At 41.8% G+C, this 15,088-nt stretch overlaps 1 protein-coding gene and 1 non-coding gene across 7 annotated transcripts in view; both read right to left on the bottom strand.

Moving 5' to 3' along the window:
* ZFR (zinc finger RNA binding protein) overlaps positions 1-14,413 on the bottom strand; it is a 45,385-nt gene extending 30,972 nt beyond the window's left edge. For 4 of the 6 annotated variants that reach the window (XM_051804705.1, XM_051804706.1, XM_051804704.1 and 1 more), the window contains exons 1-2: positions 14,282-14,405; positions 13,972-14,056 (exon numbers count right to left, since the gene is read on the bottom strand). In XM_051804705.1, coding sequence (XP_051660665.1) covers positions 13,972-14,056; positions 14,282-14,318 — 122 coding nt within the window. In that variant the 5' untranslated portion in view covers positions 14,319-14,405. Of the gene's footprint in view, positions 1-13,971; positions 14,057-14,281 lie in introns of all 6 variants that reach the window. The other 2 variants (XM_051804709.1, XM_051804708.1) reach the window with 2 other exon arrangements.
* LOC127478746 (small nucleolar RNA SNORA66) lies at positions 2,379-2,514 on the bottom strand. The gene has a single exon (XR_007907310.1). It is a non-coding gene; the product is annotated as a small nucleolar RNA SNORA66 (small nucleolar RNA).
* Positions 14,414-15,088: the final 675 nt, after the last annotated feature.

Here is a 15,088-nt window from a genome sequence, read left to right as displayed (position 1 = left end):
ATTTCCCCTCTTTCAGTTTTCACCCATTACTCCTTGTACTATCATTACAGTTTCTGACATATGCAGATGATGATTTTCTTAGCAAGGGGGGGGTTTGTGCTGGGTTTTTTCTAAGCAGTGGAACAAGTCTTTCATTCAAAATAATGTAATAGTCTTAAACTGTTATCTTTTCATGACTGGCAAGTTTTAAAATGCTTTAGTGGTTCTTCCACAAGACTGACACATGTCAAATTAAGAAGGATGTCACTTTTCTGTCAGAGCTTTTATGTGACCTGTACTAACATGAAGTCTTCCATGAAACCATATTCAAGTAATATGATTTATTGAAAACTTCCATGGAAATTAGCTCAGAACTGTTGCATTTACTTAAATAAACACCTCTGATAGAGGACTTCTCCCACAGAAGTTTAGAATTGTAAAAACTGGCCCCACTTGCTCGTGCAGAATTCCACTGACACAACATGAAGCATCAAAAGAACAGTCAGTCTTATTGAGCAAAAAGACTGGCACCAGAGCTCTGGCAACCTTCCAGGCACATGCTGCGACTAATCTGCTCTCTAAAATTTGCAGGCAGGACACTAATATGTGGACATATACTAAGAATGAGCAAATACTAACAGCAGAAGTCAAAAATAATGGCTTCAAAGGTTTAATTACTTGAACAGAAACTAGTATCATTGTCCTGTACTGATGTGTAACTCTGTGTGATGTCCTATACTGATGTACAACTGTGGATTATTTTTAGAAGCTTAGAATAGCTATTTTGATTTTTAAACAAATAAAGCAAAGCAGGCAAAATATCACCATCTGGAACAATGTCATCAAGTGAGGATTCAGTGATAATTCTAAATTTTTAATACACTCTCTGCACTGTTTTTCAATAACAGCTAAGAATCTCTGTAGGGTTTAAAATTGCCATAGCACTATTAGAAGGTATTTCCAAAACAACTCCATGCCTAGTACAGAGGTAGTATCCTCTGCTTTTCAGAAAATAGAAAAATGAAATCTCATTTGAAGTAAATGTACTCAGCAGCACAGTGGAATTGAAATATGGTTATGCTCAAAACCAAAAGGAACAAGTTACACTATTTTTTTCCTAATGTCTGCAGTATTCCCTCTGACAGAAACAAAGTACCTTTTAACCGTATCTATTATTAGCTTTGCAAAAGACATTTCCACAACTCACTTGTGTTCAGCATGTTTTTTTAATTTAGTTTTAGAAAACCTTATCTTGTCATTTCAGTTACAATAGAACCCACCTACTTCAGTTAAACAAAACAACTGCCCCTCTCTGCCCATCAGCATTCTCACAGCAGAAACAGAGAAAATTTTACTGCTATTGGACTTACATGCCTGGACTCAACCTTCTGCCTATCACAGGTCCCTGAGTGGTCAAAAGACCACTTGCATTCTACCCAATTTTAATCCACTTGTGACTTGTACTCACAATCATGTTTCATGTTATTTTCAATTTATTAGCCTAAAAGTAGAAGGAAAAGACTAAACCACTTTGATGTAACTCCCCTCACTGCTTGAAACAATTCCTCCTACCTGATGTATATAGGAAGATTCTCTGTTTGTTTAAGGTGAGAATTGGACTCCACCACAAAATTCAGGAAAACCAGTTTATGATGGTAAAAGTGAATGACAGTCTATAAAATTAGGCTGCACTATCTGCATAGCTAACAGCATAGAAGCATAAAATATTCACAAATTCTGAAGTAATTATCACTATCATACATATTTCCTAAAACCACATTAAACTGAGTAAACAGACAACAGACTGTTTAAACTCAGACTGCAGCTGAACACACCAACAGTCCACTACTGCCAAGAAGGTAAAGCTTACTGCACACTATTCTTTCCCAAACCTAAGCCATTTTATTTCATCCTTGGTGCTAATTCTGCTACTTGTCAAGCCACTCAGTGCACTGATTTATTAACTCATTAATCTAGAAGAAAACAAAGAGAGGGTTTTTTGCTGGGGTCATTTTCTAACATGGCAGAAACATTAAGAAACATTGGAGCTTACAAAGTAAGTCGGCTGAGTGCCAGAACCCACGTAAGTTATATATATAGGAAAATGGGGAGAAAATGGGAGCTGGAGAAAGACCTGTGCAGAAGCACTAGCTTGGCTCTTCCAAGCTTCACTGAGTTTAAGTCACTATTATAAAATATGATACAGAGCTCACAACAAACTACAAAATAACAGTGCCTGTCTATTTATCAAAGAAAATGCTTTTGTTCTCAGAATATGTATGATTAAAGATACCTGATAGTTTTCCATATTTAATATTGTGAAGAAATTACAATCATTACTGGCAGAACTATTAATAAGATTATGGTACAAACAGTTCCATTTCTTGTGCATCAAAATTCCTTATCATAGCATAGAACAACAGCCCAAATAATTTGATTTCTAAGGGTAATACAGTTCTATGTCCATGTTAATTTTAGCAAATCTGCTTCCCTTGCTTCTGCAACATCATGCAGAGCTGGTGACTGAGTTTCCAAGACTGCAAGAAAAGTATTCTAGAACTGAGTGCTTCTTCCTTCCTAAAAGTTATGTTACATTATGTTACAGAAACTCACAGTGACATCTCATCTAAATTTGTGACATTCTTCTCCCCATGGTCTTTTAACATTAAGATGAGCAGCCATTTTCATGGAATTAATTTACATAAAAATGACTTCGTGCCAACTTCTTCATTTAACTTACAAGAGTTCTTGCCCTTTTTTGGTGATTAGTGCCTTATCACATTTGCTGAGATGAACTTACCTCCTCCTAGACTATTTTGCTGGACTCCCTGTTTCACTCCATCTGTACACCTATCCTAGCATTATCTGTTTTTATGGGTCCAATCTGCTTTATTAAGTAGGTGGAGCTTAAAAATCACAGAATAATTTAGGTTTAACCAAAGATTTGGAAGTCATCTGTTTGTACCTGTTCAAAACACAGTTTATTTCAAAGTTAGATTTCTCAGGGCTTTGTCCAGTCAGGTTCTCATCATCACTAAAAATGGAAATTGCAAAACTTCTCTAGACAACCTGTTCCAGTGTGCCATGGTTTAAGCTCAGCTGCCAATTCAGCCTCAAAAAGCTGCCCACCTGCTCCACCACAGTGGAAGCAGGGAGAGAACTGGAAGAGTAGGAGTGAGAAAGCTTGTCAGTTGAGACAAAAACAGTTTAATAGGGAAAGCATAAGTCTTGCACACAAGCAAGGCAAAACAAGGATCTGGACAGGCTGGATCGATGGGCCGAGGCCAAAGGTATGAGGTTCAACGAGGCCAATTGCCAAGTCCTGTTCCTGGGTCACAATAACCTCAACCAGTGCTACAGGCTGGGGGCAGACTGCCTGGAAAGCTGCCATGGAAAAGGAGCTGGTTGACAGCAGCTCAACACAAGCCAGTATGTGCCCAGGTGGGCCAATAAGGCCAATGGCACCTGGCTCGGATCAGAAATGGTATGGCCAGCAGGACCAGGGAACTGATTGTCCCCCTTACTCAGCAATGGTAAGGCCACATCTTGACTCCTGTGTCCAGCTTTGGGCCCCTCCAAGAAAGACACTGAGGTGCTGGAGTGTGTCCAGAAAAGGGCAATGGAGCGTGGAAGGGTCTGGAGAAAAGTCCTATGAGGAGCAGCTGAGGGAGCTGTGAATGTTTAGCCTGGAGAAGAGGAGGCTCAGGGGGGACCTCATCACTCTCCACGACAATCTGAAAAGAGGTTGTAGCCAGGTGGGAGTTGGTCTCTTCACCCACAGAAGTGACAGAACATGAGAATGTGGCCTGAAGTTGTGCCAGGGAAGGTTCAGGCTGGACATCAGCGAGAATTTCTTCACTGAGAGAGTGGTTAAGCATTGGAATGGACTGCCCACAGAGGTGGTGGAGTCACTGTCCCTGGAAGTGTTCAAGAAATGACTGGACATGGCATTTGGTGCTACGGTTTAGCTGACATGGTGGTGTTTGGTCAAAGGATGGACTTGATGCCCTTGGAGGTCTTTTCCAACCTTAATGATTCTATGATTCTGTGAGTCTGTAAATTCATCCACCACTTTCTATTGGCAGGTAGGTGCCCAGCCATCCCAGGAAAGCAGGGTTCCATCACGTGTAATGGTTACTTGGGAAGACAAATGCCATCACTCTGAACATCACCCCCTTCCTCCTTCTTCCCCCAGTTTTATTGCTGAGATGGTGCCATATGGTATGGAAAGTCCCTTCAGTGAGCTGGGGTCAGCTGTCCTAGCTGCGTCCCTTCCCAATTTCTTGTGCTCCCCCAGTCTCCTTGTTTGCTTGGTGGGGTGGGGTGAGGAACAGAAAAGGCCTTGGCTCAGTGAGTCCTACTCAGCAGTAATGAACACATCTCTCTGCTATCAACACTTTTCAGAACAGATCCAAAACACAGCCTAATATCAGCTACCATGAAAAAAATTAACTTTACCCCAGACAAAATCAGCACACAATATTCGAGCACCCTGTTGAGAATTTTTTCCTTAGTTTATAGATGTTCCAATTGCAAACACAGATGAGCTCTAGACCAACATTTATATAAGGCAGATCTTCAAATTGTACTCTGCTGTATTGCTACTATATTACCCTTTCCACCAGAAGTTTTAATTAAAAAATAATACATTTTACTGATAACTACTCCTATTTCTTTAGCTTATAATAATAATAGCAGTGCTTTCCCACCACGCTGACTTAATTTCTATTTTCTAGGAAGAACACATTCTTCAACGCTCATCTTCCAGTTCAGATATCCCCATCACAGCACTTTTACTATCCCATCCAGAGCCAGGTTAAAGTGCACATGTTACACTCAAATTTTCTGCTTCAAGCTCTGTAGGTATGCTTCAGTCAACTACAAAAGGTCACCTGCAGGACCCTACCTAATGTGCTTTGTCTCTCCTTACCTTCTTTTCCACATGTATATCACTATTTACTCATGCTCTCTACTTGTTTCTCTTAAATAAGGTCACCTCTATTCAAAAGTTTCACACCCCAGTGCACACTTAACTTGCCCTCATCTTCCACATCCTAAATAAATAACCTCAAGAATGAGAGAATTCTTTATTCACAAATATTGTATTACAGTGCACGAGAAAAGTATTTTTTGTAAAACACCTTTGACTCGAATCTTTGAATAACTTCTATTCTAATTTTTACTGACACTAACAACAGGAAATACTAATCTTTCTGTGGTGTTAGTATCAGAACAAGTGCCATATTGTGAAAATATCACCACGAGATTAAACCTCCTTGATAAAACTGACTGCAGTGAGCTGTGACTGTGTATCTTTCTCCACAGTAATCTCTAATTCCATGACAATCTGATTTTCTGGGAGTGGGAGTCAGGGGCCACACTGTCTCACAATCCTGCAGAATTTATCCCAGAGCAAAGTCCACAGCAAAAAACTGGCCTTGCCCATATTGCTGTCTCATGCACAGAACTCCCCTCACCAAGTGCAAGTACCTTTTCTCAAAGCAGGTGTGCATTTTGCCTCAATACTTTCTAAGCTGGATATAAGAATAATACAGCAGATGTTTACACGGTATCCGACCACCATTCGACCTGTTGTGTACACTCAGAACTATCACTCTGAAACAGTGTAATACGTAAAGATATTTTTCTCATTTGTGAAGTCTCCATTCCAAAACAATGAGACACCAAAGAGTTATGAAGATCTCCCTGCTCAATTCTACACCACAAAATCGAATAAGCTACAGCACAGCTTTAAAAAAAAACAGTGAAATTCTAGATAGATACTTAGCCAGGAAAATCCTACCCTGAACACTTACATTTGGCCAAGTTGTATTAAAACATCAGCAACAAAAAGTCCACATCCTGAGAACAAGCTCTCAGAAGGTGTCAGCCATCAATACTTGTTATTAAAGTAACTAGATTAATTTCATAATTCTGTTGGTAACTTTTATTTTCCTTGTCAAAAATCAGAGCACTCAAGCAGCAACTAACAACCTTTTCTGAGCTGCACAAAAATCTTTAGCAAGAAAACTATAGCAGTGTTTTTGATACAGAAAAAGAAATATGGCCTTGAAAAGCAAAAAAAAAAAAAATCTGGGAGCACACCTAAAACAGTCAGAAGCTGCCTAGGAGGCAGAAATTGCTCATCAATACCAATTAATGAGGTACTGGTGTCCACTTGGCAAAACATTGTTCTCCAGTCCCAAAACCACATTTGTCTAACTTAAATAGCTATATAAGGTAGGTTTGTAAAGGAGCAACATTATTCCACAAAAAAGCTTAGATGAGAACTTGTTTTAACTATTAGATAGAATACAGCAGAACCCTTGTTAGTTACTTTCAAGTAACACCACCGATAGGAGGTCTGGATTACCCGTGAATGACAGAAAATTAAGAGCAATTATGAAACAAATATTGAATTCTCTTCTGTAACACACTTGGGTCATGTTTTTTTTTTCATTTCCAACTATTACCCTTTCCTAGAAAAAAAAATTGAGGGTTTTTTTTGTAAAAAACTGAATTGAAACTAGAAAGCTTTATTTTTTGCATGTTAACAATAAAAGAAAATATCTATTTTTCCAGATAACTAAAGATTTTAAGATATTTTATTTTCCACATGAAGATATTTGTGGAGTAGGTCATGCATTAAGAAATTTGATGAACTATCTGTAGCAATTACTGTCAGAAGAATAACACATTTTCAGGAAAATGCAGTCTATTTCCAACTAAGATATATAGCATATAAAAGCTCTATATAGAGGAAACACATAAAAGGTTCCCTATAAGCCTTGCTTTTCATCATACCGACTCATTTAATTAAAAAAAAAGGAAATTAATTGTTACTCATGTGCACATAACCTGAAGAAAAAAATACTGATCTCCAGCACACCTCTGTACGAACAACCAACATGCACACACACGCAAATGCCGTTACTGTTCCAGCTCTGTTTAGGTTGCTGGACACTGAAAACTCCTCTCCTAGAGGCAAAGAACATCTTCAGTTTTTTAGTTTCAGTTTTCTGAGGACTGGTATTTTGATAGAGAGTTTAGATTTGGCCTAGAACCAAGTCTGTCTCTTATCCAAATGACAATCTTCCTCAGAAATTACAACTTCTAAAACATACTTCTTGCAGGTGTTTTTCATTTAAAGAGGAGATTTCCATGCTAGTTTGGCACAACATTAAAGCAAGTCTTAAAATAAATTTTAAAATACAAGTATCTTGAATTAAACTCCTCACAAATTAAGATGTATTTCTTGAATTCTAACTTTTAAGAATATTTGAACATTTTAGCATCAAGGAAACCATATCTGATGGCACCTAACTGCCAGACTTCTTGAAGTTTCATAGATTATTCTATGAATAGCAAAAAATACAGATTTGCAGCTTTTTCAGGAATATGAGGATTGATACAAGTATGATCCAACTCTACAAAAACGTGGGAACGACTGGATGGTAGGCCTTGAATTTGAGCAGTTGCGGCTCTGAAATTGTAAAGATGTAAACAATACAGGATGGGAAAGTAGAAAAGGAGCAAAACTGCTGTAAATAACAGGTGCTGTTTTTGAGATTTGCCAGCACGCGAAGAACTGTCGACCACCTATCAACAGACGAGTTTAGGCGTGTGAAGAGAAGTACCTGACCAATGAAATATATTATGTTTGCGCGTGGACAGAGAAGAATATAAGTCTAAGCTTAAGGTAAATAAAGTAGCTGTGTGCCTTTCCCTGCTATCTGAGTGCGTTCTTGGCTGTTGTCACAAAAACTGCTAGAAGCAGTGCAATCTGCTACTGCTGAAGATTCTAACCCAGGGAGAGGCACTCCTGAATAACCAGTCAGATGTAGTTTCAGGTGTGCTAATGGAACATGGACAGAGTAAAGTAAAAACAAAATAATAACTGAAAAACAACAAAAAAAGTGAGAACTTTTTTCCTTCTAAGCACGCTTGACAACAAGCAGCATAAAATGTTGAAATAACAGACTATACTAAGTTGTACTTTAGAAGTGACTTTGCTTCTGTTTTTCTAGAGCTTGTCACTCACTGCAGGCAAAAAAATTTTGATGAAGACTCAATATATATATTTAGAACTTTAATTTTTTAAAGTAAATTTTTAAATTTTCTCCTATTCTTACAGTTTTGTGAATAGAACACTGTAATTCAATTCACTAGCTATACAAAGAGAGGCCTGAAGGCGTGCAAATGTGCAATCCCCTCTTGAATTCTGCTATATTTCAGAAGTTCCTAGTAAGCCTAAAAAAGACAGTTCTTTGTAGCTATTTTGAGTTTCCCTTCTTCTTTCTTGTTCTAAGAACTTGCTTGTATCATTCCAATACAAACCAAAATTAATGACTGCTACTAGATGGCTAAACCATATATTATGAATAACTTACCTCAAAGGTGAACAGCCCCATGTTTTGAAAACACCCTTACTGCATTGATAATCTTTACATTTAGCTTCACAGCCTGATTTAATTCCAATCGAATTCCACAATGTTTTCCTCATGTATGTACTGCAAGTGACTGTAACAGTGATGCAATATACACTCTGTTATCTACCTCCCTTTGCTCACAACACACAGCTCACAGCACACAAAAAGTTGATCTTTTCCAGTCTAGTCAACATCACCAAAAGACCTGAGATTGAGATGGTACATCTGCCTGAAAAGGGCCAACTAACTAACATTATCCCTGCCAAAATCACAAGATCAAAGAATGGCTGATGCTGGGAAGGAACCTCTGGAAATCATCTGGAGGTTCAGTCCCACTCAAGCAGGACCACCTACAGCCAGACACCCAAGACTGTATCCAGATGGCTTTCAAGTATCTCCAAGGATGCAGACTCCACAAATTCCCCGAGCAACCTCTGCCAGGGCTCAGTCACTCTCACAATAAAAGTCCTTCCTGATGTTCAGAGGGAACCTCCTGTGTTTCAGTTTGTGCCCACTGCCTCTGACTCCAGCACTGGGCACCACTGAAAAGAGCCTGGCTCTGTCCTCTCTGCATCCTTCCTTCAAGCATTTATACACATTAAGAAGATCCCCCTCAGCCTCCTTTTCTCCACACTGAACAATCCCAGCTCTCCTTGCCTTTCTCCATAAAAACTACAGATCCTTCAGCATCTTTGTGGGCTTTTCACTGAACTCTCTCCAGTATGTCCATATCTCTCCTGTACTGAAGCACAGAACTGGATGCAGGATTCCAGGTGTGGCCTCACTGGTGCTGAATTAGAGGGGAAGGATCACCTCTCTCAATGTCCTGGCAATATTTGCACTAATGCAGCCCAGGATGCCATTCCCCTTCTTTGCTGCAAGGACCCATTGCTGTCTCACATTCAAGTCTAGTGTCCATTGGGATCCCCAGGTCCTTTTTCTGCCAAGCTGCTTTCCAGTTGGGTGGCCCACAGCATAAATTGGCACATAGGGTTGTTTTTTCATATAGAGCTTTGCACTTCCCCTTGTCAAACTTCCTGAGATTCCTGTCAGCCCATTTCTCCAGCCGTTTGAAGTCCCTCCAAATGTCACTGCAACTCTCTGGCACATAAGCCATTCCTCCTAAGTGTTTATCATGAGCAAACTTGCTGAGGGTACACTCTGCCCCATCATCTGGGTCATTAATAAAGATGTTAAATAGAAAAAAATGCTAAACTTGGCACATTCTCTGTAAAAGTAAAGAAACTTCACTAGTATGGAAAGTTGTATTAAATTGTTAAAACATTCTGTGTTTCCTATCTTAAACTAGTACTTTGCTTTTCTAGCATCAATAATGTAACAACACATTAACCTACCACTGTTTTGTTTTAGAAACAGCTCAAATTTTACACATTATTTAACACCCTAGAGTTAAGCCTACAGTCATCAACCCATTCTGAGGATACAACTTCAAAGGACATAACTATACCATTAACAGAAATGCTTCCCCAAGTGCTCTGCTCCTAAAGACAAGAACCTGCTGCAAATTTCAACTAGTTGGTAGACTTCTCTCCTTAAAATGACAAAGGCTCCTCTGACTCCTGAGGCACTTTTCCTCCTCGGTTACCACCACCTCCTCTTGTCTCCCCTTTACAGCCAACTGCAATACTGGTACAGCCCATGTTAACAAGCTCAGAGCCCTCCTTGCCTTTCTAATGTTGGTGCACCTCCTTTGAGAGCAGGACCTCATTGACTTGAAAAGAGGTCTATCAAAATCCTTTCATAAACACCAGCACTGGAGGCTTCTTGTGTACACTAAGTAAGCTAGAACAGCATGTTTAGGATAGCACTTAAGACTAAACAAAAAGAGAATCAGCTCCACACAGCTCTGTCACATTCACTGAAGTCTCCTTGGCTGAAAATCCGTATGCTTCAAGATGTGATGCAACTCAAAAGAGTATGAGCATAAAATTCACAGAGAAAGCATTTGGAGCTTTTGCCTTCCTGCTATGGTAAAACTATGATTATTTTCACTGTCCATGCATTTTAGAATAAGGTGTATGTGCTATAAGATGCATAAATGTTTTTCTTCGCATAAGTTTAAGTCTACTATTACATACTCTCTTCAGAAGAAAAGCTACTCAGTATTGTCCTCATCTGTTTCTACCAGTACAACCCTGACTTATGTTCAATGATACTTCTTTAAATGCCTGTGTGAATTACAGTCCTAATGCCTCTGAAAGACTGAATACTTTTCAAACCAGTATCTACTTGAAGAAGAGGTACCTGGGGAAGACACTGAAGACAAAAGAAAAGTTAATTAGAAATACCAGCAAATGTGAAAAAAACACTCCACCCCCAATCAATTCTCAATAGCCACCTTGCCCAACCACAGCAATTCACCCTCCTTTGCTGTTCTGCACCAGACTCAAGTATGTTTTAACATCAAGCTCTACCGTTGAATTCCAAACTAGCTCTAACTGCGAGAGTTCACTTCCATATGGCTGCTTTGAAGATTGCATCTGAACCTAAACTCACAGATACCGTGGTCTGCTCTGAACCTGAACTGCTAGAATTGCCTTTACCTGTGAAGGCTCAGCACATTTAGCAATATTCACTCTGCTTCAAGGCAATTCAAAGTTAACAAATCACTCCTAACTACAAGAGCATCTTCATCACTATCCTGTCTCACTAGAGCAGAGACATAGTATGAATATCACTAAGATGAAACTCAAGCACTTAAAGATTCTTCATCTTTTTAACAGAAGGCAAAATCATAACACAAATTTAATTAAACAAGACTATCACATTCACACACTTTGTCCAAACATTACTCAATACCCCTATCTCTCCATCAGCATCTTCTCATTTCAACCAGCAAACTTCAGAATAAAAGCATATTACGCCTCTCTCCAGCACTGAACCAAGCATGCTAATATTTTTTACATGCTAAAGACAAGCCAATATTAGTATGGTAATTTCACACTGAATAGACACAAAGAAATGAGGTCTAGTATCACCAAATTCCACACTTATTTCAGGCTCCTAAATGGATAGATTAGTAGACACTAAAATAAATAACAAATGAAGTTTGCATTGAATGCAGGTTTATAATCTTGGGCCCTAATACCGCCACTGGCAGAAAGCACAAATTGAAAGGTATTGCAATATTCAGAGACATTTCCTGCATTAGTATTTGCATAATCTAATGCTTCTCTCATTAAGTCATGATACTATTACACAAAGAATTTTAAATGAGTAGGATAGCAGGAAATTTTATGCAGCAACAACACTGAAAGGAACAAGAATGCTTCTAATACATTATTTACAGGTTTAAAGGGCACTTAGCTCTTTTGCTGCCTTTGATTAAACATGAAACGTTAAGATTTCAAGTGTGTTTTATGAAAATTAGTATTTATGAACTAATAAAGACAGTCATCTATTCCTTTTCTTATCTAGTCAATACCAATCACACTGTTACAATGGTAAATATTATTAACTCCTGCATGCCTGTCCTGGTTTTTGGCTGGCGTGGAGTTAAGTTTTTTTTAGTAGCTGGCTTAGTGCTGTTTTGGATTTAGTATGAGAATAATACTGATAACACACTGATGGTTTAGTTGCTCAGCAGGGCTCACTCTAAATCAAGGACTTTTCAGTGTCCCGTGCTATGCCAGAGAGCAGTTGCAAAAAAAGTCAGGAGGGAGCATGGAGAGAGCTGACCAGAAATAGCCAAAGAGATATTTCATATCATGGAATATCATGCCCAGTGTATAAACTATGGGGAATTGGCCAGGAGCTGCTGCTTGCTTCTGGGCAGGTTGGGCATTGGTCAGCATATGATGAGCAATTGTGTTGTGCTTCACTTTCTTCTCTTGGGCTTTATTCCCCCTGCTCTCTTCATTACTATTATTTTTATTATTATTACTGCTATAACTCATATTATTGTATTCTATTTTGTTTCAACTATTAAAACTGTTCTTATCTCAACCCAGGAGTTTTGCTTTTCTGATTCTCCTCCCCACCAGTACCCGTGGGAAGCGAGTGAGAGCCTGTGTAGTACTGAGTTGCTGGCTGGGGTTAAACAGCAACGACACAGTACTTCTGAATTTTCCAAATCCAAGATCTAACACCTGAGAACCTACCAATCTGGCCTCTAAAACTGCTTCAAATATCAGTAGTTAATGTTAAGACTTGGACAAATTTTAATTTCTTCTTCATGTGCAGCATGAGAGAGTATTTAAATGATCCACCAATGCCACAGATAAACTGGAATCCCAGGAAGACACTGTAAATTCTATGCCAATAATAGCTCCATAGTCTTTTCAGTGTTGATTTAAACTCCGCATCTGGGACAGGGCAACCCTGGATGTATAGATAGACTGGGGAATGAGATGCTGCAAAGCAGTGCCACAGAAAGGGACCTAGAATATGAGCTAAGCTTAATCCTCTCCTTTAATATTAAACATTGAAGTAAATAAAATTTAATGTATTTCATTTCCATTTCCAGGAAAAAATAATTGCAAAAAAACAGTCTGGGAGTTCTTACAAGACCTCCATAAAACTGTACATTCCTGAAACTGTATGCAATTTTTATTAGAGAGTAGCATACATCTGCACTTGTTTGTTAATAATCCTTGAGATATACGCTTTCTTCTTTTGTTTTTCCCATTAGCCAAGACGTAGGCATCATGGAAGGTCTTTATCACAGATTTATGGAATGAACAACATAAGACTGAAACGTGGACTTTAGGGTGCTACTCCCATACAAGCCAAAAATGTGAAGGCAATTCCTGACTGTATGTAGCAAATTAAGCAACCTGATGTCAGAAAATGTGAGATAACAGATGCTACCGGTTGCTTTTTAACACCCTGGTCACAATTCGGATGAACAAACCCAACAAATATACAGAGACTCATGGCAGTGTGTCCATACGAGATCTGTACAGACCTATAAGATGCAGGTCTGCCTGCCTACAGTCACAGGTCCTCAAGTTCCACTACAGTACGTGCTCCCGGTCTTAGAAATCATAGTAGGAGATATTTCTAAAAGGTAGCTGGCCCGGAAAGTACCTTCTCTACTTTCTCAGACACATCAATCGTAACATTACTTCAACCGGATCAAGTCCCCTGTATTTTCCCGTGCTCCATCTCTCCCCTTATCCATCCCGTCTCCCTCAGGCTGGGTTCCGACCCATGTTAGCAAGGATTCTGCCGTCCCGCACCGACAGCAAAGCCCTGGGGAGCAGGGCCCGCGCTGCCCGGAGCCGCAGGAGCAGACGGGCCCGGGGGCGGCACTCGGTGACTCGCCGGTGCTGCTGCCTGCAAGTGGCCATTTTAATTTGAGGGCCTGGGGACCCGATGCCGCCGCCGACTCTCCTCCCCCTCCTCCCGCGCTGTGCTCGGCCCCACGTCCCACCCTGGGGGACACCGGGAGCATGAGGAGCATGAGGAGCCTGAGGACACGCACCCCGGGGCGCGGCGGGAGGGTCCGGGCACGGCGCCCCGGGCGAGAGGCGAGGGGCGGGGGCTGTGCGGGGTCCCGGCCGGGGACAGGGGCCCGGGGGCGGGTCGCGGCGGTGGTTACCTGTACTGGGCAGCAGCCCCGCTGTGGGTGAATCCAAAGTAGTTGCCGGTGGCCATTTTGGCATCTTCCCCCAGCCGGCTGGGCACTGCGGCGGCGGCGGCGACCGAGGGGCGGCGGCGGCCGGGGCCATGACAGGAGGCCCGGCGGGAGGAGGCGGGTGGGGGGAGAGAAGGGGACACAAACAGAGGGACAAGGGACAGAGAAAGCGCGGGAGCGCCGGGTCAGAACTGGGGCCTCAGCACCGACCCCCCACCCCGACCCCGCCGCCGCCCCCTCCCCGCGCACGGACACGCCGAGCGCCGCTACTCACCATAGGTGAACGAAACTACCGGGCATATGGGAATCATGAGTCCGGCCTGGCAGCGACGGCGGCGGGTGAACTCTCAACTCTCCCCCGCCTCCCACCTCCCTCCTCCGCCTCCGCCTCCTCCTCCTCCTCCTCCTCCTCCCGCTCGCTCCCTTCCCCCACCCACCGACCGCGACAACGGCGGAGTGCGGCCGGGCCGGCTCCGCCTGCGCAAGCGCGGGATGTGCGCGGGGGCCGCTGGGAACTGTAGTCCGGCCGCCGCGGCGCCCCCGCCCGCAGAACGGGGACCCGCGGGAGCCGCCGCCGCCGCGGGAGCCCCATGTGCGCAGGCGCGGGATGTGCGCCGGGGCCGCCGGGAGTTGTAGTCCCGCTGTCCGACCACGGGGAGCCGCGCTCAGGGCAGCACAGAGAGTATTTACACACAAACATGTATATCTCTCATATGTAGAGCCCCATCTCACAACAGTTCTTATATGCTTATTGCACGTACAACACAGGTACAGCCTCACCCATACTGGGCCCATTCGTGCACCAGCAGCCCGTCAGATCGCTACTGAAATCCACTGGCCGGTGCAGTGACCTCCCGACCAAAGGGACTAAATTAGTGTCTATTCCTCGAGGCTCTGCCCCTCCTTCGCACACTCCTCCTCTCTGAGCAGCAGGCGTTCCTCAAAGCTCTGAAGAGAGCAAAACTTAAGTGCTGAAACACTTCCATCTCTTTTTTTTTTTTTTTTTGTCTGTGCTGCACTGTGCATTTTTCATAAACTAGTCAAGACTTATAAAACACTTCTGGATTCAGTAAATCATTAT

The sequence above is a fragment of the Manacus candei genome, unplaced genomic scaffold (assembly GCF_025592945.1).
Source record: "Manacus candei isolate 608988 ecotype Guabito, Panama unplaced genomic scaffold, ASM2559294v1 h1tg000061l, whole genome shotgun sequence".
NCBI classification, from domain to species: domain Eukaryota; kingdom Metazoa; phylum Chordata; class Aves; order Passeriformes; family Pipridae; genus Manacus; species Manacus candei.
The sequence above is the reverse complement of the archived record's forward strand: the minus strand, read 5'-3'. Positions and strand labels throughout refer to the sequence as shown.